Source organism: Taeniopygia guttata, chromosome 29 (genome assembly GCF_048771995.1).
Source record: "Taeniopygia guttata chromosome 29, bTaeGut7.mat, whole genome shotgun sequence".
Taxonomy (NCBI): domain Eukaryota; kingdom Metazoa; phylum Chordata; class Aves; order Passeriformes; family Estrildidae; genus Taeniopygia; species Taeniopygia guttata.
In genome coordinates this window covers 4,503,010-4,526,503 of record NC_133054.1, presented here as the reverse complement: position 1 = coordinate 4,526,503, position 23,494 = coordinate 4,503,010, and the positions used below count along the sequence as shown (strand labels likewise).

General features: G+C 60.3%; 1 protein-coding gene across 1 annotated transcript in view; it reads right to left on the bottom strand.

Moving 5' to 3' along the window:
- Window positions 1-23,139, bottom strand: part of HDAC7 (histone deacetylase 7) — a 37,651-nt gene extending 14,512 nt beyond the window's left edge. Inside the window, exons 1-5 of the mRNA XM_041711498.2 lie at window positions 22,702-23,139; window positions 2,477-2,667; window positions 1,115-1,205; window positions 222-333; window positions 13-128 (exon numbers count right to left, since the gene is read on the bottom strand). Coding sequence (XP_041567432.2) covers window positions 13-128; window positions 222-333; window positions 1,115-1,205; window positions 2,477-2,667; window positions 22,702-22,798 — 607 coding nt within the window. The 5' untranslated portion in view covers window positions 22,799-23,139. The remainder of the gene's footprint in view (window positions 1-12; window positions 129-221; window positions 334-1,114; window positions 1,206-2,476; window positions 2,668-22,701) is intronic.
- Window positions 23,140-23,494: the final 355 nt, after the last annotated feature.

Below are 23,494 nucleotides of genomic sequence, written 5' to 3'. Positions count from 1 at the left end.
CCGAGGCCGTACCTGTTTTCCGCAGCGGGAAATGCTCGGGCGTGTCGAGAGAAGTGCTGGGCACGGGGGACAGGAACGTGCTGAGCATGGCAGGGGAGGGACCCTCGGGCTCCAGAGGCTCCAGGGACCTGCAGGAGAAGCCAGAGCCCGTTCCCAGCTGCCCCCGAGCAGGTCTGGGGCAGGGGCAGGTCCTTCTGGGGCTGAGGGTGCCGATGCTTCACCTGTAGGGCAGGGCTGCAGCGGGGGGGTTGCTGGTCCTCTCCAGAGCCGCCTGTTGCTTCTTCAGGATGACCTCGGCCAACTTCTGCTTCACCACCGTGCTGGCCACGGCACCTGCAGGGTGACCGTGGGAGTGACCACGGTGACCCCAGGGGGCTCAGAGCCCTTCTGAGGGGTCCCTGCGGGCAGGACCCCGACCCCAGGGCTCCAGGAGTGACACCAGGATGGTTGGAGACCCCCGAGAGGCGCAGCTGGCTCTGCTCCCATCCCGTCCCCTTCTGTCTGTGTCAGCAGGAAGCTCCACGGATCTGTGCCAGCATTCGGCACCTCCGAGCACGAGTTAATTAACTAAGTAATAATTAACTAGGTGCGATGCGGAGCCCTGAGCATCCCAAAATTGGGAGCGAGCCCCTGGCAGCTCCTCCAGCGCCGGCACCAGAGGGCGCCGAGAGACCGCGGCTGGGAGGGGCCGCACCCCATCCCGGGGGGCTGAAATCCCAGTCTGGGGGGCTGAAATCCCAGTCTGGGGGGTAGAAAACCCAGTTTGGGGGGCTGCAAGCCCAGTCTGGGGGGCCGCACCCCATCCCGGGGGGCTGCAAACCCAGTCTGGGGGGCTGCAAGCCCAGTCCGGGGGGCTGCAAACCCAGTTTGGGGGGCTGCAAACCCAGTTTGGGGGGCTGAAATCCCAGTCTGGGGGGCTGCAAACCCAGTCCGGGGGTTCCACTGGGGTCTGTCACTGAATGGGGTCCATAACCCAGCCCGGGGGTCCCAGCGGGGTCTGCAGCCCCACTCTGCGGATGCTCTCCCACCCGTTCCCCCCAGGGAAGGCAGAGCTTGGTCTGGGTAAGGGCAGAAGCCCCGAGCCCCCTCCCCAAAGCCCCTCTGGTGCCCTTACTGCGCTTGCTCTTGTCCTTGTTGAGGATCTGCCGCAGCTCCTGCTCCTGCTGGCCCGGCTCAGCCTCGCGGTGCGGGGACTCCATGGCCACCTGTGGGACAGGGACACCGGGGGGGACGTGGGCAGGGACCCCCAGCCCCAGGCAGGGGACACGGGGGACAGAGCTCGCCTGGGACAGTCCCTGGTGTCACCCTGGCTGATGGGAACCGGTGCAATTGCTCCATCACAACAAACCGGACACGTTTTGGTCTCCAGGGATGCTTTGCTCTCCCCGGGGACATCGTAAAAGTCAAAACCTGTCTGTTCCCACTTGCTGCCTCCTCTCAGGGTGTTTGGACACATCTGGGTGTCGCAATGTGGCAAAAACTAAAAGTCTTTGTTGAGTACAAAAGGAAAAAAAGATCTATGACTGGAAATCCCAGCTGATCCACGGAACTGGCTCCTGCTGGAGCAGCCCTGGGGACAGGCAGGGGGGTCTCGGTGCCTGAAGATGGTCACAACTCCCTGGAGGTGGTCACAGCTCCCTGGACATGGTCACAACTCCCTGGAGGTGGTCACAGCTCCCTGGAGGTGGTCACAGCTCCCTGGATGTGGCCAGAGCTCTCTGGACACGGTCACAGCTCCCTGGACATGGTCACAACTCCCTGGACATGGTCACAACTCCCTGGAGGTGGTCACAGCTCCCTGGACATGGTCACAGCTCCCTGGACATGGTGACAACTCTCTGAACAGGGTCACAACTCCCTGCATGTTGTCACAACTCCCTGGAGGTGGTCACAGCTCCCTGGACACGGTGACAACTCCCTGGACGTGTCCTCCCACCTGCCTCCCTCTGAAGCCTCCCAGAGGAGCCATCCCCGGGACTGGAGGAGCCATCCCCACCAAATCCCGCTGGTTCCTTGTGCCAGTGGAGCCTGGCAGTGCCCCTGCATGGGGCAGGAGCTGGAGGAGGGGCAGCTCCTGGCCCGCAGGGATCCCCTGAGGCTGCTCTGGCTCCTGCTCTGCCCGTGCTGGACACACAGGGAGGCTCCAGCCCTGGAATTTGGCCTGGAATTGAGACACAACCCCTCCACCTGCCTCCCCAAGCAGCCTCCTTGCGTCACAGAGGTCCCTGGGCTGGCTGGAAACCCCTCCAGATGTTCCAGCTCAGGGAAAAGCAGGAATTCACCTGGGAATGTCATTTTGGCATTGGGATTTCCAGCCTTTTCCTCTGAATCCCTGCCCAGAGAGGGGAACTCAAAGCCAGCCCCGATTCTGCCACCGCTGTTGGGCTCTGGGGGCAAAATTCACCTTCCAAAGTGCCCTATCCTGCCCCAAACCCTGCCAAAAGTGGGGTGTGGGCCCCCCTGCCCTGCCCCATACCCTGACGTGCTGGTGGGCGAGCTGCTCCACTTGCTGCTGGTGCAGGCTGGCCAGGAAGAGCTGGTGCTGCAGCTGCTGCTGCTTCAGGGCCAGCAGCGCCGTGTCCTGGGGCTTGACCACGCGCTGCCCGATCCGCAGGTCCATGGGCACGGCCTGGGGCACCCGCGGGGAGGTGCACGGGGTCACGGCAGCTGCGGGGACACAAAGGGACACGGCTCCGTCACGGGGGATTTGCCACGGAGCATCCTCTGCCTGCAGAGCCTCCCCATCAGCTGGGGAAGGAGATTCCTGGGAATCCCACTCCTCCGGAGAGGCTCCTGGGGGCTGCAGGCGCCTCTGCCGGGCGTCGTGGTGGAGTGAAGATGTTCCCTGCACAACCTCCCTGAGGGGTGAAACCCCAGCCCCGTGGGGACACCAAACCAGTGCCAGTTACACACCAGAAATTATACATTACACACCTGAAATTATCAATTACACCCCCAAACAGTGCCAGTTACGCACCAGAAATTATACATAACACACCCAAAACATGCCAGTTACACACCAGAAATTACACATTACACCCCCAAACCAGTGCCAGTCACACACCAGAAATTATCAATTACACCCCCAAAACAGTGCCAGTTACACACGAGAAATTATCCATTACACTCCCAAAACAGTGCCAGTTACACCCCTAAAACAGTGCCAGTTACACACCTGAAATCGTCCCTTACACCCCCAAAACCGCTCCATTTTTTCACTGATCACGGAGCACCCACTGCCTCAGAGGATTTCCCCCTCACAGAAACACCCTCGACCTCAGGCCATGAAAAAACCCCACCAGGAAACCTCACCCCACTCTCCATCTCCTGATAACTGCCTGGCACTCCATTAGCGGCCAGTTAATTGGCTCTAATTGCACCCCGGGACAGGGAGGCTGATGGAGATCAGCAACCCCAGCCTTGGGGCTCCCCAAAACTGGGCTGAGCATCCGTGATTTTGGAGGATGCAGTGACAAGCGGGATTGTCCCCTCCTGTCCCCTGGTGTCCCCTGGTGTGCCCTCCTGTCCCCTGGTGTCCCCTCCTGTCCCCTCCTGTCCCCTCGCCGCTCAGGACACAGAACAGGGCTGGCAGTGGCGGTGGCACAGTGGGAACTGTCCCTGTCCCCTCTGCAGCCAAATGTCACTGCACGAGGGGTGTGCGACAGCCGGGGACACCACCGGGGGTTGTACTTGGGATCTTCACTCCAGTGGGAACGGGGGCACCGGGGGGAAGGAGCAGCCCAGCCAGGCACGGCTGGTGGCACCCCAAGAGCTGTCCCAGCCTTTCTCTGCTCCCTAAAAATGCCCACGGGAGCCCCGGGGTTTGGCGTGAGCTGCCCATGGTGGCCCAGCACAGCCTGGGGATGCCCCTTCCCAGGAAAAATGGGGTGGGAAGGGACTGGGGGGGGGGAAATGGGGTGGGAAGGGATTGGGGCACCCCAGGTGAAGGAGGGGCTGCTCCAGACACCCCCAGGAGGGAGCAGAGCCGAGGGGAAGCTCTGGTGGGGGCTCTGGGAATCTCTCTCTGCATCATTGGTTTCAATCCCTATAAAAACAAACAGCGAGGCGGCGGAAGCGGAGCAGGGAGGGATGGGGGCTGCAGGGGGAGAGGGAGGCCGGGCAGCAGCCAGAAAAACAAAACAACTCCTCACCGCTCGCCTGGAACCAGGAAAAAGCTGTGGAGCATCCCCAGGGCCAAGAGGCTCTGGAGCCAGGGAAGAAGAGGCTGCGTGGGCCCCGCTCCTGCCACGGCCCCCAGCTCTGCCCACGCCGCGCTGGGGATGCCCGAGCGGATTTTCAGAGAGGCTGGGATGAGAAGAGGCGCCCTGGGAGCAGGACCTGGCCTGGCGTGCCCCGGGGTGACACTGGCGTCCCAGCCCTGGTGCTCCTGGCCAGGATGAGGCCACCAAACTCAGGGCGGTTTTCCAGAGCTGGGAAACAAAACGTCTGTGCTGGGTGCCAGGGCAGTGCGGGATGAGGGCTGGTGGCACTGGAGAGAAGCCCGGGCTCTGGGCAGGAGCTGCTGTCCCCATGTGGGACCCTCGGGGGTGAGGGCCCTGCACATGGCACCTCCTCAGGGATGCTCCACAACCCTGAGCTCCGGACCCCCCTGGCAGAGCCCCTCCTGCCCCGGGAGCTGCTCGTGACCTCCCTGTGCAGCTTGAATTCATTTGGGGTTTGCTGCCGGGCCCTGGGCCAGGAGCTACAGTAAACAACCCCCTCCCGCATGATCCAGGGGCCGGCGGCCAAGCCCGCGGATCCTCCCCTTCCCCCCGCCCCAAAACAGCCAAAAGTGAAGTCCCACCGCGGCTCCTGGGGGTTTGTCCCTGTCCCCAACCCAGCCTGGGTCCTGCTTCTGCCCAGGGGACCCTCAGGGCCACCAGCAGCAGGACACGTGGCTGGGACTGGGAGGCACAATTTGGGACTGGGATGCAGAGTTTGGGACTGGGAGGCACAAATTGGGACTGGGAGGCACAATTTGGGACTGGGAGGCACAATTTGGGACTGGGATGCAGAGTGTGGGACTGGGAGGCACAATTTGGGACTGGGAGGCACAATTTGGGACTGGGATCACAGTTTAGGGCTGGGATCACAGGCTGGGACTGGGATCACAGTCTGGGACTGGGATCACAGTTTAGGGCTGGGATCACAGGCTGGGACTGGGATCACAGTCTGGGACTGGGATCACAGGCTGGGATCACAGTTTGGGACTGGGATCACAGTTTATGGCCGGGATCACAGTCTGGGACTGGGATGCACGGGCTGGGACTGGGATGCACAGTCTGGGACTGGGATCACAGTTTAGGGCTGGGATCACAGTCTGGGACTGGGATCACAGTTTAGGGCCAGGATCACAGTCTGGGACTGGGATCACAGGCTGGGATCACAGTTTAGGGCCGGGATCACAGTTTGGGACTGGGATCACAGTTTAGGGCCGGGATCACAGTCTGGGACTGGGATCACAGGCTGGGACTGGGATCACAGGCTGGGATCACAGTCTGGGACTGGGATCACAGTCTGGGACTGGGATCACAGTTTAGGGCTGGGATCACAGTCTGGGACTGGGATGCACAGGCTGGGACTGGGATCACAGGCTGGGATCACAGTTTAGGGCCGGGATCACAGTTTGGGACGGGGACAGCCGCGGGCCAGGAGCCCATCACACAAACCATCCCTGTGCCGGCAGCTGCAGGCCCAGCCCGTGGATCCTCCGTGGGAAGGGGAGGCTGTGACACGGAGTCTCCCCGCAGCGCCCTGGGAAAGCCGCGGCCGGGCATGAATGAGGGCTCTGTGCTCCGGCCTTACCAGCATTTTCCAGGCTGCCGGCACGGAACGGAGCAGGGAACGCAGCCGAGGGGCCACGGGCTCAGCCACGAGGTGGGACAGACACAGAGGGAGGGCCGGGACAGCCAGGGCACGCTGGGCAGCCCCACTTTGCCCTGCAGCACCTCCCAGACTGCTGAGGAGCTTTGGGACAGAGGGAATTTGGAGGCAGCAAGTTGCCCAGGCTGAGGGTGGCAGTGCTGGGTCGGTGTCACTTGGACACCACCGCGCTGCTCCCAGCCAGCCATCCCGGGAAAGAAAAAAAATCCAGCACAGAAATCTTTGCTTTGGCATTTCCTGATTGTTTTTAAAGAGGCAAATCAGCCGTCCACAGAGCTGGGCTTACATAAGAGGGAAATAAAGCAAGAGGCAAACAAAGCAGGGCAGGAAGGTCACTGAGGAGCAAAGCAGTGGCATCGCAGCTCTGCTGTTCTGTGCATCCCTGCCTGCACCTCTGCCTGCATCCCTGTTTATCCCCACCTGTATCCCTGTTTATCCCCACCCTTATCCTCACCTGCATCCCTGTTTATCCCTGCCCTTATTCCTGCCTGAATCCCAGTCTATCCCTGCCCTCATCCCCACCTGTATCCCTGTTTATCCTCACCTGTATCCCTGTTTATCCTCACCTGTATCCCTGTTTATCCCCACCAGTATCCCTGTTTATCCTCACCTGTATCCCTGTTTATCCTCACCTGTATCCCTGTTTATCCTCACCCGTATCCCTGTCTATCCCTGCCCTAATCCCTTCCCTCATCCCTGCCTGCCCACAGCTCGCCCTGAGGTGGAGCAGCAGTTAAACCCAGGCTGGGTTTTTCCAATAAACCATCTTCCTTTATAAAAGCGTTTCCCATCTTTTGCTGATCTGCTGTGAAAGGTTCAGAGTTCAGGCGGGTTGAAGAATGCGGGTGATTAAAAACATTCCTCTCTAAATAAAAGGGAAAAGGTCTTCTCCAGAGCCCTGCACAAGGAGCAGGAATGAGCTGGAGGGAGCTCGCTCAAATTAAAAACACTTAAATAGGAAACCACACCAAAAGGGCCGTGTTGAAAGAACACGAAGATCACAAAGGGAGAAATAGGAAATCCCGGAGCTGGGGTGCCTCGTTTAACCCTGCCGGGCCCCGGGGCGCTGGCTTTAATTAGGGACCCAACTCTGCTCCCTGGAACGACAGAGAAAAATCACCAAACCCACCCAGCCCAGCTTCTGGGGGGACAGTGGGGACCCCCAACATGTGCCCAGGCATCCCTTTGTCCCCTACCTCCATCTCGTGTGTCCCCGAGGGGTTTCCTCACAGGATGCCACAAGATCCCAGCGTTTGGGGCATTTTCCTCTTTCCTCTCCTTGGCACAGAGATCCAGGGGTGGGAGATCCAAGGGTGGGAGCTCCAGGGAAAGCTGCTCCAGGGAAAGCAGCTCCAGGGAAAGCTGCTCCAGGGAAAGCTGCTCCAGGGAAAGCTGCTCCAGGGAAAGCCCTGCACCACCTCAGCTATCCCTGCACGGACAGAGCGCCGGCCACGTCCCGCAGGAGCCATAAGAGAGCAGATGATGCTCAGGGAAGATGTAATGTTTGGAGCAGCCGCGTGCCAAGTTCTGATAACTCTTTCTGGAGCTCATGGAGTGGGAGTTTCAGGGGCTTTACGCCTCAGCCAGATGTGGGTGGATCCCTCCCCTCCCCACCAGACAGCAAATTCCTGCTCCAAAATGAGACGAGGCGGATGCTGCTCCAAGAAAAGCCCCCTGAGAGTTTTTCCACCAGGGTAAACCCAAATTTTTCTGCTCTGATTCTTGCAAACTTCCTTCTGCAGAAAGTTTCCAGAAAAAAAAAATTGAGACAGACGATGATTAAAGTTTGGCAAAACCACCAGAGCAGCACAAAACCCTTCCCACAACCAAAGGCACGAACCAGGATTCAGCCACACACCCAACCATGCCGTGCACCTGTGAGCAGAGCAGTTATTTAGGCATTCCAAACACAAAAATGGGAATTTTCTCTGCTAGAGCCTAGAAACGAGCCCCACATCAGGCCTGGGGAGACAGATCAGGGCGAGCTGCTTCCTCTGATTGCTCTCCCTGGTTATTTGCAGCTCGTGACCTTTGAGTCAGACATTTAATAGCCCTCCCTGGAATTTTCTCCCCACAAATGTGCACATTTCCTTTTGAAACTCATGGCTCCAGGACCCAAAAACCTCGGGGCCAGCCGAGAGTCCGGGGATGGGGAGGAAACACCTTTGGGCCTGGATGTGCTGCTGGTTTTAACACTCCCTGTTCCAGCCCAAATCCCAGTTCTGCTGTTCCCATCCCATCCGAGGGGACCACGCTGCTCCCACGGGGAGGACAGGGCAGGATTCCTGGGAGAGGCACAGGGAACTCTCCAGGGCTAAGTCAGACACTCCTGGAGGCGAGCCAGGTCTGTGTTCCAAGGCAGGTTTTCCACATGCTCTCAAATCCATTGGCCCTGGAAGGGTTTTGCCTCCAGAGCGAGGACCCCAAGGTAACTCCACATTCACTGAGTTACCCAAAGCCCCAAACCTTAACAGCGGACACAAACTTCACTTCAGGCACTGCCCAAACCACCAAACAACTTCTTTCCTGTTCCTTCCTGCTCCCAGAGGAGCTGGAGGGATTTGCAGGAGCTCCCTGGACGCTGCTCCTCTCCCAGGGATGAGCTTTGAAAGCCTTCAGAGCACCTCAGTGCTGAGGCAAAACACCCCAGCAAAAGCTTCTGGGCCTAAATTTGAGATCTCAGGGACATCCAGGTGCTAAACCACAGGAAATTCTGGGCACAGGCAGGACGGAGCTGCCTCACGGGTCCCACAAAATGTGGTTTGAGCGTGGGCAGCACCAGGGACAAGGGGGGATCAAAGGGCTCACTCATCTCCTGCAGCCGCAGCCGGGCCAGGGGAGAGGAGGGCCAGCGAGTGGCTCCAGCCCCACCGCAGCCCTGGCACAGCTGGAAACCTCTGGCAGTCATTTCCTGCACCCTCCCACCCGCACGGGTCACCCAGCCCATCCCAAAGAGCGGAGGAGGGAGAGGTGTCCCCAGGAAACCTCGCGGCGACCGCGGCTTCCTGAGGAACACCGGGAAAGCCGCGGCCAAGGGGCTCTGCTGAAGGGCAGCCAAGCAGCGCCGGTGCTCCCCAGAGCGGCGCAGGCAGCCTCGAATCACAGGAACTCGCTAGATTTGGGAAAAATCCTCCCTCCTTCCCCAGAAGAGAAACATCCCCCAGAGCGCATCCCGCCCCCTGCATCCCTCCCTTCACCTGCTCGCCCAGCCCGGCCGGGATCTGCCGGCTCCTCCCGGCCCTGGGGAGCCCCAGACATCGCCCTGTCCCGGGGGGGAGGCAAATCTGCCCCTCCTGATGCTCCCGCGGGGCCTTTCCCCGCAGCAAACACCCCGCGGGGAGCTGCTGCTCCTCCGCACCGCCCGGCTCCTCTCCTTGAGGGGTTCCAGGCTGGAAAAGCTCCAACACCGCCCGGAGCCGCAGGCAGGGACGGATCGGGACACAGGCGCCAGGCTGGCAAAGCCAGGGACGGATCGGGACACAGGTGCCAGGCTGGCAAAGCCAGGGATGGATCGGGACACAGGCGGCACCGCCAGGCTGGCAAAGCCAGGGATGGATCGGGACACAGGCGGCACCTCCAGGCTGGCAAAGCCAGGGATGGATCGGGACACAGGTGCCACCTCCAGGCTGGCAAAGCCAGGGATGGATCGGGACACAGGCGGCACCGCCAGGCTGGCAAAGCCAGGGATGGATCGGGACACAGGCGGCACCGCCAGGCTGGCAAAGCCAGGGATGGATCGGGACACAGGCGGCACCGCCAGGCTGGCAAAGCCCGCGGCTCTGGCGGAGCTGGAACCCCCCAGTGCCCTCCAGCAGCCTCATCTCCCCCTCCAGGCTCCCGGCAAGGGGCACCCAGAGCTCGGCATCGCCTCCTGCCCGCGGAGCTGCTCTGGGGAGAGGCTGTGGCCCCGCTCCCAGCGGGATGAGCTCTCCGTTGTCCCGGCAGGACGATGCCAGCGGGGGCCGAGCAGCCCCGGGGCGCGGGGCTCTTCCCGCAGCCGCTCCGGTTGCATCAGCGCCGGAGGATGCGGCCGCCGCGCCGGGGGAAGCAGAGGAGAGATCAAACGGGTGCAGAACCTCTCTCTCCTCACTTACCCAAGCGCAGGAGAACGCTCCCGACCGGTTTGGAAGGAGGGCTCGGCCGCTCCTCCCGCCCCGCTGCCCTCCAGCCCTTCCCGGGGCATCCACCGGGAGCTGCTCCGGCTCCGCCTGGAGCCGCGGGCTGCCGGCACCAGCACCGATTTATTCTTTGAATTGCTGCGTGCAAGAGCCCAGCTTGAGTCACAATCCCCCGGGGAAGGCTCAGCGCTGCCCGAAGCGGCTTCGTGCTTGATCTGGAAGCGCTGAGACAAAAAAAAGCTGGAATCACTCAATACCCACTCCCGGCAAGCGGCTACTCAAGGCGACCTGCCCGTTAATTAGAGCTCCCAGCGAGCTGCAGGGCAGGAAATCCCTTTGGCAAACGCTGGTCGAGGTCCAGGGCTGGGCTGAAGGGCAGAACAGAAAATTTAAGAAAAAAACCCGAAGCTCAGGAGAAGCAGAAGGAGCTGGGAGCAGCAGGAGCAGCCCCAGCTCCACGGGCACAAAGGGAAAGAGGCACAAACTCAATTCCCTGTGCAATCCTTGGACTGATCAACCTCCACTAGGCAGGGCTCACCCCAAACCTGCCCTGTGCTGACCCTCGGGTGTCTGAGAAGGAGCCGCCGAGGAGCTCCCCAGGGCAGACCTGGGGCCCAGAGTGAGTTATTTCTGTCACAGGGAGGAAGCCACAACATTTTCAGTTTCCTGCACAAACACACTTCGTCTGCCCTTCCCCATGGGTGCTGCCTCCCCCCCGGGTGCTCGGGAAGAAGCTGGGAAAGCTCAGGGTTGGCATCAGCGAGGCTGGGAAAGGTGCAGGTGTCCAAATCCTCGGTGAAGGGGAGGATGAAACCTGCCTGGATCTGCGGAGCCACACCTGGGGACAGCGGGGACAGCGGGGACAGCCACCCTGGGACAAACCTGGCTTGGTGCTGGGGCTTGCAGGCAGCTGTGGGGAGATGCTGGGAATTCCATCCGGGATGGAGAAGCTACAGGAAGGCAGCAGGCAGGATTTCTGGCTGGAGGAAATGCCAGCAGCACCTGGAGTCCCAAAGAGCCGGGAGAAGCCTTGGAGGAGGCTGAGGCTCCGGCAGAACTGAGGGTGCAGGTGGGTGTGTGAGTGCTCCACATGCATGGAGCAACACTGCCCTGGGGGTTTAACCCAGAAAGAGGAGCTGCTGCTGCTGCTGAACTGTCCAGAAATGGGAAAAGGAAAAAGAATCAGCAGAGAAACTCCCGGTGAGCCCAGCGCAGCAGCAGTGACTTGGACACCGAGGAATCAGTGCTCATGGTGGGGACGGAGCCCTCAGAACCTTTCACAACTCAGCACAATCCCAGACACATCCAGCCCCTTAAAGCTCCCCTGGCACCCAAACAATGGGGCACATGCCCAGACCCGCCCATGGGCCTTCTGCAGGTGCACACCAACCCGCCTGGCACACTCACCCACGGCTGGCATCGTGTCCTGCGGCTCCTCGGGGTCCCCGTGCCCACCGAGGCCGTGGGAAGAGCGGCCCCACGGCCCCGGGAGCTCTCGGATCCGCGATCCCGGGCGCGGCCGCCACCACACCCTTGCAGTTCTCACGGGCAGATTCGAGCCTTGGCAAAGCCCTCGCTGGCAGCTGGCCTCATCAGGCTGATTAAGTGCAATTAAACCAGAGCGGGCATCCCTGCCCCCATCTCGCCCCTCTGGGGGATATTTTGCTTTTAGACAAAATAAACAAGGAGGTTTTGCGTGGGCTCGGGCAGGTGCTGGCAGCGGGCAGCAGCAGCAGGTGGAAATGCCGAGGTGTCTCGGGGGAAGCCACAGTGAATCAGCGTCCAGCCCCAATTCCAGCCCTCCTCCTGCTCCAAGCCAACCCCTTGGCCTGGAGAGGAGCACCAGACCCTCTCCCCTTCGCAAACACCAACATGGAATAGGATAAACTCTAAGGAAGCTGCTCTCCCCACCCTTTCACCACTCTCGCTGGGATTTTAAAACCACAGGGTTTAAAATTCCAACCTAAAGTGGAATTTTATTGCAGCAGCTCCTCCAGCATCACTTCGAAGCTGGATACAGAACTGCTGCTCCTCCTTGGCCACAGCCCCAAACCTGGGAGAAGGGAGAGCACAGAACTGCCCAGCCCTCTCCTCCTTCCACACCATCCCTCCTCCCCTGGGGACCCCGGCAGGGCCAAACCCACCCAGGACAGACACTGGGGGGGTTTAAACCACGCAGAACATCACCCCAAGCCCCGGAGGCCATCACGAGGCCACGGCCCAGCCGAGATTTTCCCTCGCACGCAGGACAGGAGCGGCCCTGACGCCGCCAAGGCGTTGCTCCATCGCCCTGGCACTGCCGGACACCTCCTGTCAGCAGCGAAATCCGCGAGCTCCTGGTGTTCCTGGCAGCTTCCAGGGGCTGGCCCTGACCCTGGGGTTAGTCAGAAAGCTCCGGAGCGGGGTAGGGAGGGAGTCCTGGGAGTGTGACGGGGACCCAAGCGCGGCCAGTGCTGCTCGAGGGGGATAAAACAGCCCCGCTCCATCCTCATCCACTCTGGGACAAAGGAAAAGCCAAAAGGGATCCTTAAAACGTTCTGCTCCCCCATGGAAAAATCAGCTGGAGCTGTCCCAGGGCAGACTCGATGCCAGCACATGTGAGAGCTGGGTTTGGACTCCTGTGGCTGTCCCAGGCTGATCCTGGCTCAGCGGGGATCCAGGTCACTCAGAGATGGGCATTTCCCAGTCTGGCTCCTGCCAGGAAGCACCGACAGCCCCAGTGAGGCTGGGAAGGCTCTGCCACCCAGACAAACCCCCCGAGATGGGTCACGGCCACTTCTGAGCGTGGCCATGCCCCGACTGAGAGCTTTGCTTCAGATGTTTGGGGTTTACTGCTGCTAAAGGGATTTAGCCAGAACAAATTAAGATCATTTCCCGTCTTAATTAATTCTGCTTTCACTTCCTGGCACGTGGGAGCTCGGCCTCCTCCGCCACAGTGAGGAGCCTCAACTCTGCCCCACCACAGCAGCGGGAGCTGTGCAAAAAGCCAGGAGGGGCTTTGCAGCATTCCTTTGTCACCATTCGAGCCCTGTCCACACTAAAAACATCCCCAAAAGCCAGAACCCCCTTTGGTGTCTGCATTTCTCCATCACAGAGCAAGAAGAGAGCTTCCCCTCCCTCCTCCCACCTCTCCTCAGTCAGAGGAGCTTCAAGGAGCAGCGATTGTGCCTCTTGCACAACAATCCCCTGCTCTCGCTGCCCGCCCCACATCCCTTTGAGGCAGAGAGGAAGCAGGCTGGAGACATCCTTCCTGTGCCACGGACAATGCTCTGGAAACAGCCCGGGAGGAGCAGCGCGGCCGCGGGAGCCGCACGCGGTCCCGGCTTCCGACCATTGTCCAGCCAGGAGCGGCCGGGCAGCTGCAGCCTCGCACGGCACAGCCAGAACCCCCTCTCTGCCCCAAACCAAACCCGCCTGCACCCAGCACCCCACGCAAGGAAGGGATTTTGGATTTCGACCCGAAATCCGCCGTGGACATGCCGCGGTCGCTGCTCGGCCTCCGCAACCAGGGATTTCACAGCAGCACAAAAGCCACCCCGAAAGCCTGGCGGGGTTTTCCACTGCAGGGAAAAACCCCAGGACACCCAGATGGCAGAAGATGCTTTCTCCAGACCCAGCCCTGAGGGTGAAGCGAAGACCCCGGGGAGCGGGTTCCGCCCTAAATTCCTATTTTCTCTTCCAGATGGGAGGTGCAGGAGTTGAGCTGCTCCAGCTCACGTCAGCAGCTGGAAAACCCTGCAAGGACCCACGCAAGCCTGGCCTGCCGAGGACGCTGCTGACGGCAGCTGAGCAGGGCAGGGTGGCAGCAGCAGAACTGCTCACCAACCGGCCCCCAAATTTGGGGTTGCCACTCAAGTCGGTGCCAGTTTCGGTATTCACCTCCCATTTCTGAGGGCTCTAGGAGAGCAAGTTATCACTTGCAGCCCTTCTGCATGATCAAGGTGGTGACAGAAGCTGTTTTCCTTTAAAAACACCCCAAAACCACACACATTTTCAAGGTCTGAGGTGGTTTTAGGGCCAGGATTTCAGGAGTGGCAACACCTGGATGAGCAGCACAGAGCTGTGGCCAGAGCCATACTTCCAGAGGGAGGGAAAAGGGAGGAAGAGGGGGATGGTCAATGTCACTTGTCCCGTGTCACAGGACCTGCCACCAGCCCCTGAGCCCCTTGGAGCAGGGGGACCCTCCCAGCACAGCCTGGCCCCTCTTTACAGGCCCGAAAGTGGGGCCAGGCCCTCTCCGAGCTGCTGGTCCGGGGCTGCTCTGCTCCCCGAACATTCCCAAGTGCATTTCTGCCCTGCTGACGGGTTAAAAATAGAAACCATCAGTATTATTGTCCTGCAAGCAAATATAGAAAGATCACATCCTCCCTGCAGAAAAACGACACAGCAGGGACCTCTTGGAACACAGGCACAGGGCAGAGCTCTATTTTGGGAGTGGGGAACTTGGGAAGTTAGAACAGAATCCCGAAATTTGTGATGTCAACGCACTGCAGTGTTAAACATCCATGGAAAACTCCCCTTCCCCCTCCTCTCCCGGCTTCCCTGGGGTTTTGTTCAAACTTCCAGGCTCGAGGAGGGTGCTCGGGCTTGCACGGCACTCCCAGCGAGGAACGAGGAACGCGCTGCCCCAGTGCTGCCCTCGCAGATGGGAAGGGCCCCGATCCAGTTTGGGAGTGGTCTTGTCACCACCGTCCCCATTAACGCTTCCTTGCTCCCATCCCTTTTCCTGCTTCAATCCCCATTTCCCTGCTCCCATCGCCTTTGCCTGCTCCCATCCTCATTTCCCTGCTCTAATCCCTTTTTCCCTGTTCCCATCCCTTTTTCCCTGCTCCCTTTCCATGTTCCTATCCCATTTCCCTGCTCTCATCCGCTTTCCCTGCTCCCATCCCCTTTCCCTGCTCCCTTTCCCTGTTCCCATCCTCTTTCCCTTCTCCCATGCCTTTCCCTGCTCCCATCCCCTTTCCCTGCTCCCTTTCCATGCTCCTATCCCATTTCCCTGCTCCCATCCTCTTTCCCTGCTCCCTTTCCATGCTCCTATCCCATTTCCCTGCTCCCATCCTCTTTCCCTGCTCCCTTTCCCTGCTCCCATCCTCTTTCCCTGCTCCCTTTCCCTTCTCCAGTTTCCCTCTCCCTGCTGGCTCCAAAGGGAGGGGTGCCTCAGCCTGAACCTCGTTTTTTCCTTTGGAAAAGGAAGATTTCTACGCCAGCCCGGCCTTTCCGTGAGTGTTTGTGCTCAACGCTCCCACCCAGCTGGGACCCGGCCCCAGACCCAGCCTTATTCCCCAGCGGATCCCCGAGGAGAGGAGAGGAATGGGGCAGGGTCCCATCCAGCTGTGCTGGGAATCCTGGCTGCTGCAAGGGAGGGGAAGATCCACGGCTGAGGGGATGCCTGTCCCTGCAGCAGCGCCCTGGGGACGGCTCTGAAGTGGGGGTGCAGCACCAGGACCCCAAACCACACCAGCTCTGAACCCCAAACTGACCCCAGCAGCACCCCAGGGACCGCTCCCCTCCCAAACCAAAGGTGCAGGAGCAGCCCCGGGATCCTGGGGTGCAGAGGTCACTCCACCACCCCGAAAGTCTCCCCCCATCCCCACCGAGGCCCTCGGTCCCCCCAGGATGGGGGCAGGGAACGCACAGAGCAGAACTCACTGCACCCCCTCCCCTCCCCAAAACAAAACACACACCCAGAAACAGAAGGGAAGCGGTCAGGAAAAACCCGGCAGTAACTCCACAACAATTCCAGGCAGCTCCATTCCCAGGAGGAGCCTGCCCTGCCCTCATCCCCCCCTCCAGCAGAGCCCCTCGGTGATCCCGGGCCAGGTGCCCCGGGCCAGCCCCGGGGGCCATTCCCTCATTTCATTCCGTGCACATCCCAGCTGGCATTTCAGCCCCCAGCCGGTGCCAGATTTCTCTCTGCTGAGCCAATGCACTTGGAAATACATGACGACTTCAGCAGATTAATTGGAAACACAGCCTGGGTGTTGCAATCCCAGGCATGACTCCAATTTCAGGAACAAATGTTTTCATAGAATCACAGAATCACAGAATATTCTGAGTGGGAAGGGACCCGCAAGGATCATCCAGTCCAACCCCTGGCCCTGCACAGACAGCCCAAAAATCCCACCCTGCGCATCCCTGGGAGCATTTTCCAAATTCCCCTGGAGAATTTGGCATAAATTCATCAGTTTGCTGAACATTTCCAGCTAAACTGGGACAGACTCCACTCACACCTGGGATTATCCTTTTAGTGTGGCGTGCTCCAATTAAAAACCTTCTCAAGAAGATTTAAGGCACACCACAGAAGAAGAGGCAAGAACAACAATTTCATTCTGCTCTGTAAATCTCCCCTTAAAACCTCACTGGTTTTGAGCGTCCCAGGGCTCCTCTCAGCCCCTCTGCAAAACCAGACCTAAACTCTTCCCCCAAGATCCTGAAAACCTGGTGGAGGGAGATGGAGGAGGGGTGCAGGAGGGTTCCCCAGATGGAAATAATTCCTGTGCTTCCATATTTCCCACCCCTCCACAGCACAACCTCTCCCCTTGCAGGGGTTTCAGCATCAGTCAGCCCTTTCTCTGCTCATCCCTGTTTGCTGCCAACCTCTTGCAGCCATTGCAACCCTTCAGAGGCTGAACCTGATGATACTGGTGGTCTTTTCTCACCTTAACAATTCCACGATTCGTCCCTTGCTGCCAAGAACTCAAAATCCCTTTGGTGGCTGGCAGCTGTGCAGCAGCTTCCCTGCTGCCCAAGCTCAGGGTGATAAGGGAAGGAGAAAAGCTGGTCTATCCACCCTCAGAGCCTGGCAGGGAGCTCTGCTTTGGCACCCCGCTGCCAGGGCTCCGGCAACCCAACAAAAAAAAACTGTGTGGGATGTGGAGGGAAAATGGGGAGCCCAAGCTCGGCTCTGAGGGTTGGAATGGCTGCAGAGGTTGGCAGCAGAAAGGGATGAGCAGAGGAAGGGATGAGCAGAGAAAGGGACAAGCAGAGAAAGGGATGACTGATGCTGAAGGAGAAAAGTTTTGCTGGGGAGGTGGGAAATATGGAAGCACAGGAATGGTTTCCATCCAGGGAACCCTCCTCCATCACCATCCCTCTCCCAGCCCTGGTGGGTTTTCAGGATTTTGGGTGGTGACGCCAAAGAGGGAGCTCTGGAGGGAGGGACAGGCTCTGGAGGGGCTGTGGCTGCTTCTTCAGACCCCTGTGGCTGCTGCAGCCACGGGGCAGTGCCCGGGTGCATTCCTGCTGTGGCAGGGCTGGAGGGGTCTGCAGCGAGGAGCGCAGCCCCTGCCTCGCAGGCCCCCGTGGAGGCCACGATTCCAGCGAGATAAAGCACATCTGAATCTTCCCAGAGAAATCAGCTCCCACAGGCCTGGCTCCCGGAGCTGCACCTCCTCTCTCCCCCAGCTGTTTGGCTGCTCCTCTCAGCCCAGCCCTGCCAGAGCTGGAGCCCGAGCCAGGAGCAGCACAGGCTGCACAAACCCTCCCCGGAGCCCCCCTGCCCCACTCCAGGCTTAAATCCACCCAAATCCCAGCCCCAAACCCAATTCCCTGCTTAGTCTTTGCCTCACGGAGCTCTTTTTTGCCTGCACGAAAGCCACAATTCCCAGCCAGACCTTCGGGGTGTGATTCCTCCTCCCTGCCATGAAGTCAACCTAAGTCAGAGTGTTCCTGCCATTAATGTGGATAATCTGACAAAATAAAAACCACCAGGTTTTGTGGTGAGACGTCACTTTGGGAGCTTTGCTCATCCCAGAGATCTTTGGGGCGTCCCCATCCCCATGACTGGGAGATCCATGGGCTGGTGCTGAGCACATCCACAAAGTGCCCAGCGTGGGGATGGGAACCCCTGCTCTGAGCTGGGCTGTGGGGTCAGGCTGGCTGGTCAGTGGGAGAGCTCCGGCCAAGCCTCATCTCCCGTTCCCAGGGTCAGGAATGTGCAAGAGCTGCTGCGAGGGGATGACCACAGAAGCCACGTGGACAGAGGGAATGTGGCGGGGTTTTGCAAGGATCTGCTCCAGCCTCCCCCTGCAAGCCAGGAGATCCAGGAGGAGCAGGGAGGACGCACGGATTTGTGCAGATCCAGCACACGCCCCAGCTCCAACCAAGCTGAGCCCACAAATCCTTCTGCAAGTTTCTCTGTCCCACCTCCAGATGTGCCAGCACCCCGTCCTACACCCTGCGCCCCTCCCAGGCACACCCTGCGCCCTCTGGGCTCTCCTGGCACCGTGTCCCAGGTGCGTCCGTGTGGGGCTGGGCTGGTTGGGCTGCGCTGGAGCCGGCGTCCCCCCGCGCCAGCACCCAGCTCCCCCAGCCCAGCCCCATCCCTGGTCCCCAGTGCTGACCCAGCCCGGCCCCAGCTGGGACAGAACCTCCACCCAGGCCCAGTTGTCGTGACTAAACCAGCCAGACACCCCGAGAATGCAGCTCTGACAGCAAAGTCCCACCAAGGCAAAAACAATTCCAACCCTCCCAGTTCCCTGCTCCCTTTCAAGGGCTCGTCATCAGCACTGATAGAGATCCACACCTCGGAGCACAAACAAGGAGGCGGCCAAGGAACCCGCGGGAACGGCAACTGAGACTCGTGGAGCCCTGGCCAGGGCCAGAGCCGTCTGCAGATGCTTCTCCAGGGACTCCCTGGGCTGTGATTTGAGACGAGCACTGATCAAATGAGGCGTCGTTCACGCAGGAAGGACGAGGCCAATGCACAAACCACAGCCCAACCAGCCAGCCTGGGCTCCACCATCGCCTCTCCCTGCAAGGCAGGGCCGCCTTTTTGCAGTTTTTTGAGCCTTTCTGAAGTGAGGAGTACAGTGCTGACACTGCATTAAGAGCATCAAAGTCACCAGTCCTTACTCCCACCTGATGTCCCATTTCCTCACTCCCACCTGATGTCCCATTTCCTCACTCCCACCTGATGCTTTTTGGCACCACCCAAAAGCACAGACTCAGCAGAGGTTCAGTCCTGCAGGGATTTTGGAAGTGTCCCAGGTGCTCTGTGTCCCTACAGGGGCTCCGTGTCCCTACAGGGGCTCCGTGTCCCTACAGGAACCCCGTGTCCCTACAGGGGCTCCGTGTCCCTATAGATGTTTGGTGTCTCTGCAGGAGGGGAACCAGCTGCTCTCACACCACCAGAGCTGATCCTAACCCATAACCCCACCTGTGATGAACCAGCCTGGTTTAGGAGCTGACCCTAAACCATAACCCCACCCCTGATGAACCAGCCTGGTTTAGGAGCTGACCCTAACCCATAAACCCACCTCCAAGGATCCAGCTGGTTTAGGAGCTGACCCTAACCCATAAACCCACCTCCCTTCCTCTCCCTCCCCCACAGCCCCGGGCCCTTTGCTCACACACAGTTCCTGCAATTCCTGGCCCTCGGCTTCTTCGAGGCTTCCGCCACCATCTGGGCTCCATTTAGGGGAGCTGATGTTTTTCACAGGGCTGTAATCTAAACTTTGGGATTGAGTTTACATCTCGCATACCAGCGTCTCACCGCTGGGCCTGGCGGCTGCCAGCCCTGTGCCGGCGGCTCCGGGTACCTGGGAACGGTGCAGGGTCAGCGCAGGGATCCCAAATCAGGGATCCAGCCACCAACCACCTCTGGATCCAGCCAGGCACTGTCCCTGCAGTGGGTGAGAGCTGGCAGAGCCCAAGGAGCTGGGAATCAGCTTAGCTTGCCCCGGGAGGCTGCGATGGGAGACAAAGCCCCACATCAGCTTTGCCATCCATCGCCAGCAGCAGGAAATTCCCCAGCCCGGGCAGCTGGAGATGCGAGGGCAGGAAGGAGGAGCAATTTGGGAGCAGGGATGCGGAGAGGCAGGTCCAGCCCTGCTTGTGCTCAAAGCCCAGGGTGACAGACCCACCTCAGGGCCCGGCGAGGCTCCTGACCCAGCCCTCAGGTGACAACTGGCCCCCCCAAATCCCTGCCAGCCCCCCACACGCCCTCGCCACCTTCCTCCACCCTCCTCGCCGGCTGCAAGGTGGGCAGAGCCACAGGCAGTGTCCAGAGGCAGCCAAGGTGGCTCGATCCCAGCAATCCACGAGGCTCAGCCAAACCCAAAAAATAATGTTTTCATACTTTGACTTTTCAGGCAGGATTTAGTCATTTGTGGACACGAGGCCTTGGCAGTGCTGCACTGCCTCCACTCACCTACCCCGGCCCGCGGCTGTTTACGGCGGCGGAGCCTTGGAAGGAGAGGGAAGATTTGTGGTTTAATCCAGGTGAATTATTCCTGCTCGCTTCTATGGAGCCTGCAGCTGGTGGGGAAGGAAGGATTCAGCATCCCTGCACAGACCCACAGCAGGAGAAGAGGCGTCACAACACAGCCCAGCCCCACAGCTCCACAAACGCTGCCTGGACAAACCCAGCAGGACTTTTGCCCCGTCCACCTGACGGCTAAAAAATAAGTTAAGGGCAGAGAAGCCAAGCCCTGGCTGGGCACGCTCGTGGTAAAAGAAGAGTGGCTGAGAGCTGCTCTGCCATAGGAGAAAAGCAAATTCCACCCCAGCCTCATGGGGCTGTGCAGGCTCTGTTTGCTCAGCCTGGCACGGGGCACTCGGAGCTGCCAGGGGGAGGGAAGGGCTGAGGGATCCAGGCCCTGGTGGCTGCCAGGGAATCCCTCAGGAGCCCCAGGATCCAACACCAGCTCCTCACCTCGGTGTCAGATCCAAACTTCCCAGGCACGAGCCCAAGGATTTATCTGCCTTTGTCCCCTCCCTCCTCCCACATTTGTTATTAAACATTTCTTATTTGTTATTAAACTGCGGCCGCTTATCTGTAAATCCTGCCTCTTAAACCAGCAAAGCCACACCACAGCTCCTGAGTGCCACGCTCTGTCCCATGGCCTGGGGGACGCCAGGAGCTCAACGCCACACACCCTGTCTGCCCCCAAAGCTCACCCACCACGAGGATCCCACCAGGGTGAGGATCCCACCAGGGTGAGGATCCCACCAGGGTGAGGATCCCACTGGGACCTGGATCCCGCCACCACATGGGTCCCACCATGACCAAGATCCCACCACAACACTTCTGCATTTTCACCCAGCAACCAAACCACCCAAAGCATCCTCGAGGCCGAAGCAGCCAAGTGGAGCGAGTCCTCAAGGAAAAGGAGCCATTCCAGAGAGGAGCTTCACCACCAAGCGTGGGATAGAGCCGGGAGACAGGAAGGATTCGCTGAGGCAGCCCTGGCATCAGCAGCACAAACCCACTGAGGCCGGCCAGGGGCAGGAGGAGCTTTCTGAGGAGCCTCCGGGCGCTCCAGCAGAAGTTGCACAGCTGTCCCGGCTGGGGAGGACAGATAAGGCTCCAGTGATTCATTCAGTGTAAACCTTTATTTGCTCTTGCTCGCCCAGAGCAGCCAGCAGCTGCTAACGCTAAACTGGGCCGGCTCCCAAGCGCAGACAAAGGCCTGCAAAAATGGCTTTAAGGAGGAACTGACTGCTCAGAAAAGCAATCCTAGAAGAGGGAGTTAGAAAGAAGGAGCGCAGCGCGGCGCAGGAGGAAGAGGAAGCCAGAGAGCACCTAAAAATAAATTTTAAAAAAAGCAGCGAGGCGCAGGACAAAGGCCTCGCGCGCACGTGACGCTCCCCGCAGCGGAGGCAGGATGCGAGCTCGGAACACAACACTCCCTCCCCAGCAACCCCACGTACAGAGCCCCAAGCACCTCCCAGCTCAGCCAAAGCCACCACCAGCACCTTTCTCACCCAGTTTGGGTTTTTTTCCCCCCTGCCATAAATCCTCCAGGTGCAGGATGCTGGCCGTGCCCCAAGCTGGGCATGAGCAACGCCAGGGTGGAAATGCACCTAACCCAGCAAGGCTGGAGGCAGAATAGCTTGAAAATGTTAAAGGAATTGAAAGGTAATCTGGAAAATGAGGTTCCTCCCAAGCAGAACCCTCAAAAATAGGCAAAATCCTGCAGAAGCATTACGCCTTCATCCCCCCAGGCAGTGCCTTCACCAGATCTGAGCAGAGCTTGTGGGAAACTCGTGAGTTTGCTCTGGAGCAGCCAGAAAACGCAGCTGACAGAGGAGCCTCTCCTGTGCCTGCTGCTGCAGCTGGGACTGGCGCTGTGGCTCCTGTCCCGTGGTTCCAAGGCTGCAGAACGACCCAAGCTGGGACATCAACCCCGGTTCCCTGAGCCTGAGCCAGCCCCACTGGTGGCCCGTCCATCCCCAGTGCCCTGAGCCGGCCCTTCTGGTGGCCCGTCCATCCCAATGCCCTGAGCCGGCCCTTCTGGTGGCCCGTCCATCCCAATGCCCTGAGCCGGCCCTTCTGGTGGCCCGTCCATCCCAATGCCCTGAGCCGGCCCTTCTGGTGGCCCGTCCATCCCAATGCCCTGAGCCGGCCCTTCTGGTGGCCCGTCCATCCCAATGCCCTGAGCCGGCCCTTCTGGTGGCCTGTCCATCCCAGTGCCCTGAGCCTGAGCCAGTCCCAATGGTGGCCTGTCCATCCCAGTGCCCTGAGCTGGTCCTGCTGGTGGCCTGTCCATCCCCAGTGCCCTGAGCCAGCCCCACTGGTGGCCCGTCCATCCCCAGGGCCCTGGCAGGAGCTCCACGCCAGGCCCAGAAGCGAACCCGGCGTTGTTCCCTCGCCATGGGCATCCTGAAGGATGCTCCCTCCACACCTTCCCCCAGCCCCGCCGGGGCTCACAGCCGTGCAGGGAAGGAACAAACGCCCAGGAACGGGAGAGGCACTTACAAGACGGGCTGAACATCACCAGCGTGGTGGAGATCTCCAACCCTGAGAACATCCAGCGAGTTTCGCTCCCGGGAAGCCGCGGCTCCGCATCCCACATTCACTTCTGCTTCATCCCTGCCGCCCGCCCGCTCCTCGGCGCAGCGGGGAGAGCATCGGAGCCGTGCCGAGCTGGGTCAGACACAACCGAGGCCGCGGAGCAGCGTCTCAGCGCTGACCCATCCCGGCCCGGTCCCGGCGCGGCTCGGGCTCCGCCGGGAGCGCAGCGGCTCCGGCAGCGCTTATTTCCCCGGCACACCGGGCACTCAGAGCCCGCAGCGGGGGCAGTGCCCACAGCGGCCCCTCGGAGCCACCCCGGGCCAGCAGAGCCCCGCAGGGCACTCGCTGCTGCTCCTCACGCCGCGCTCCCCGAGCTCATGACTGAGCAACGCCGGCGAGCCAAGAATAGAGACCTTGAAGTGAAACCTCCCGGGATTGGCAGCTATTTCGGGCGCGCTCAGCCGCCGGGGCTGCGTGACATAAGAGGATATAAAAGAGGAAACTCTGCACAACAACTCTCACCTCACCGAGAGAGACGCGGGTCTCAGCAGGTAGGGCTGCTGTGAGCGCCCCTGGGGCGAAGCCAATGCTGGGACAGCCCCCGAGGCCACCCCCGTCCTCCCGGGTCGGCAGCACCGGGACCCCGAGGTGGCTGTCCCCAGCCCCAGAGTGCCCCGAGCATCCCCAGGGCTGAGCTGCAGCCCGGTGTGGCCGGGATGAGGCCAAGCCCCGGCACAAACCACCTCGAGCACGTCCA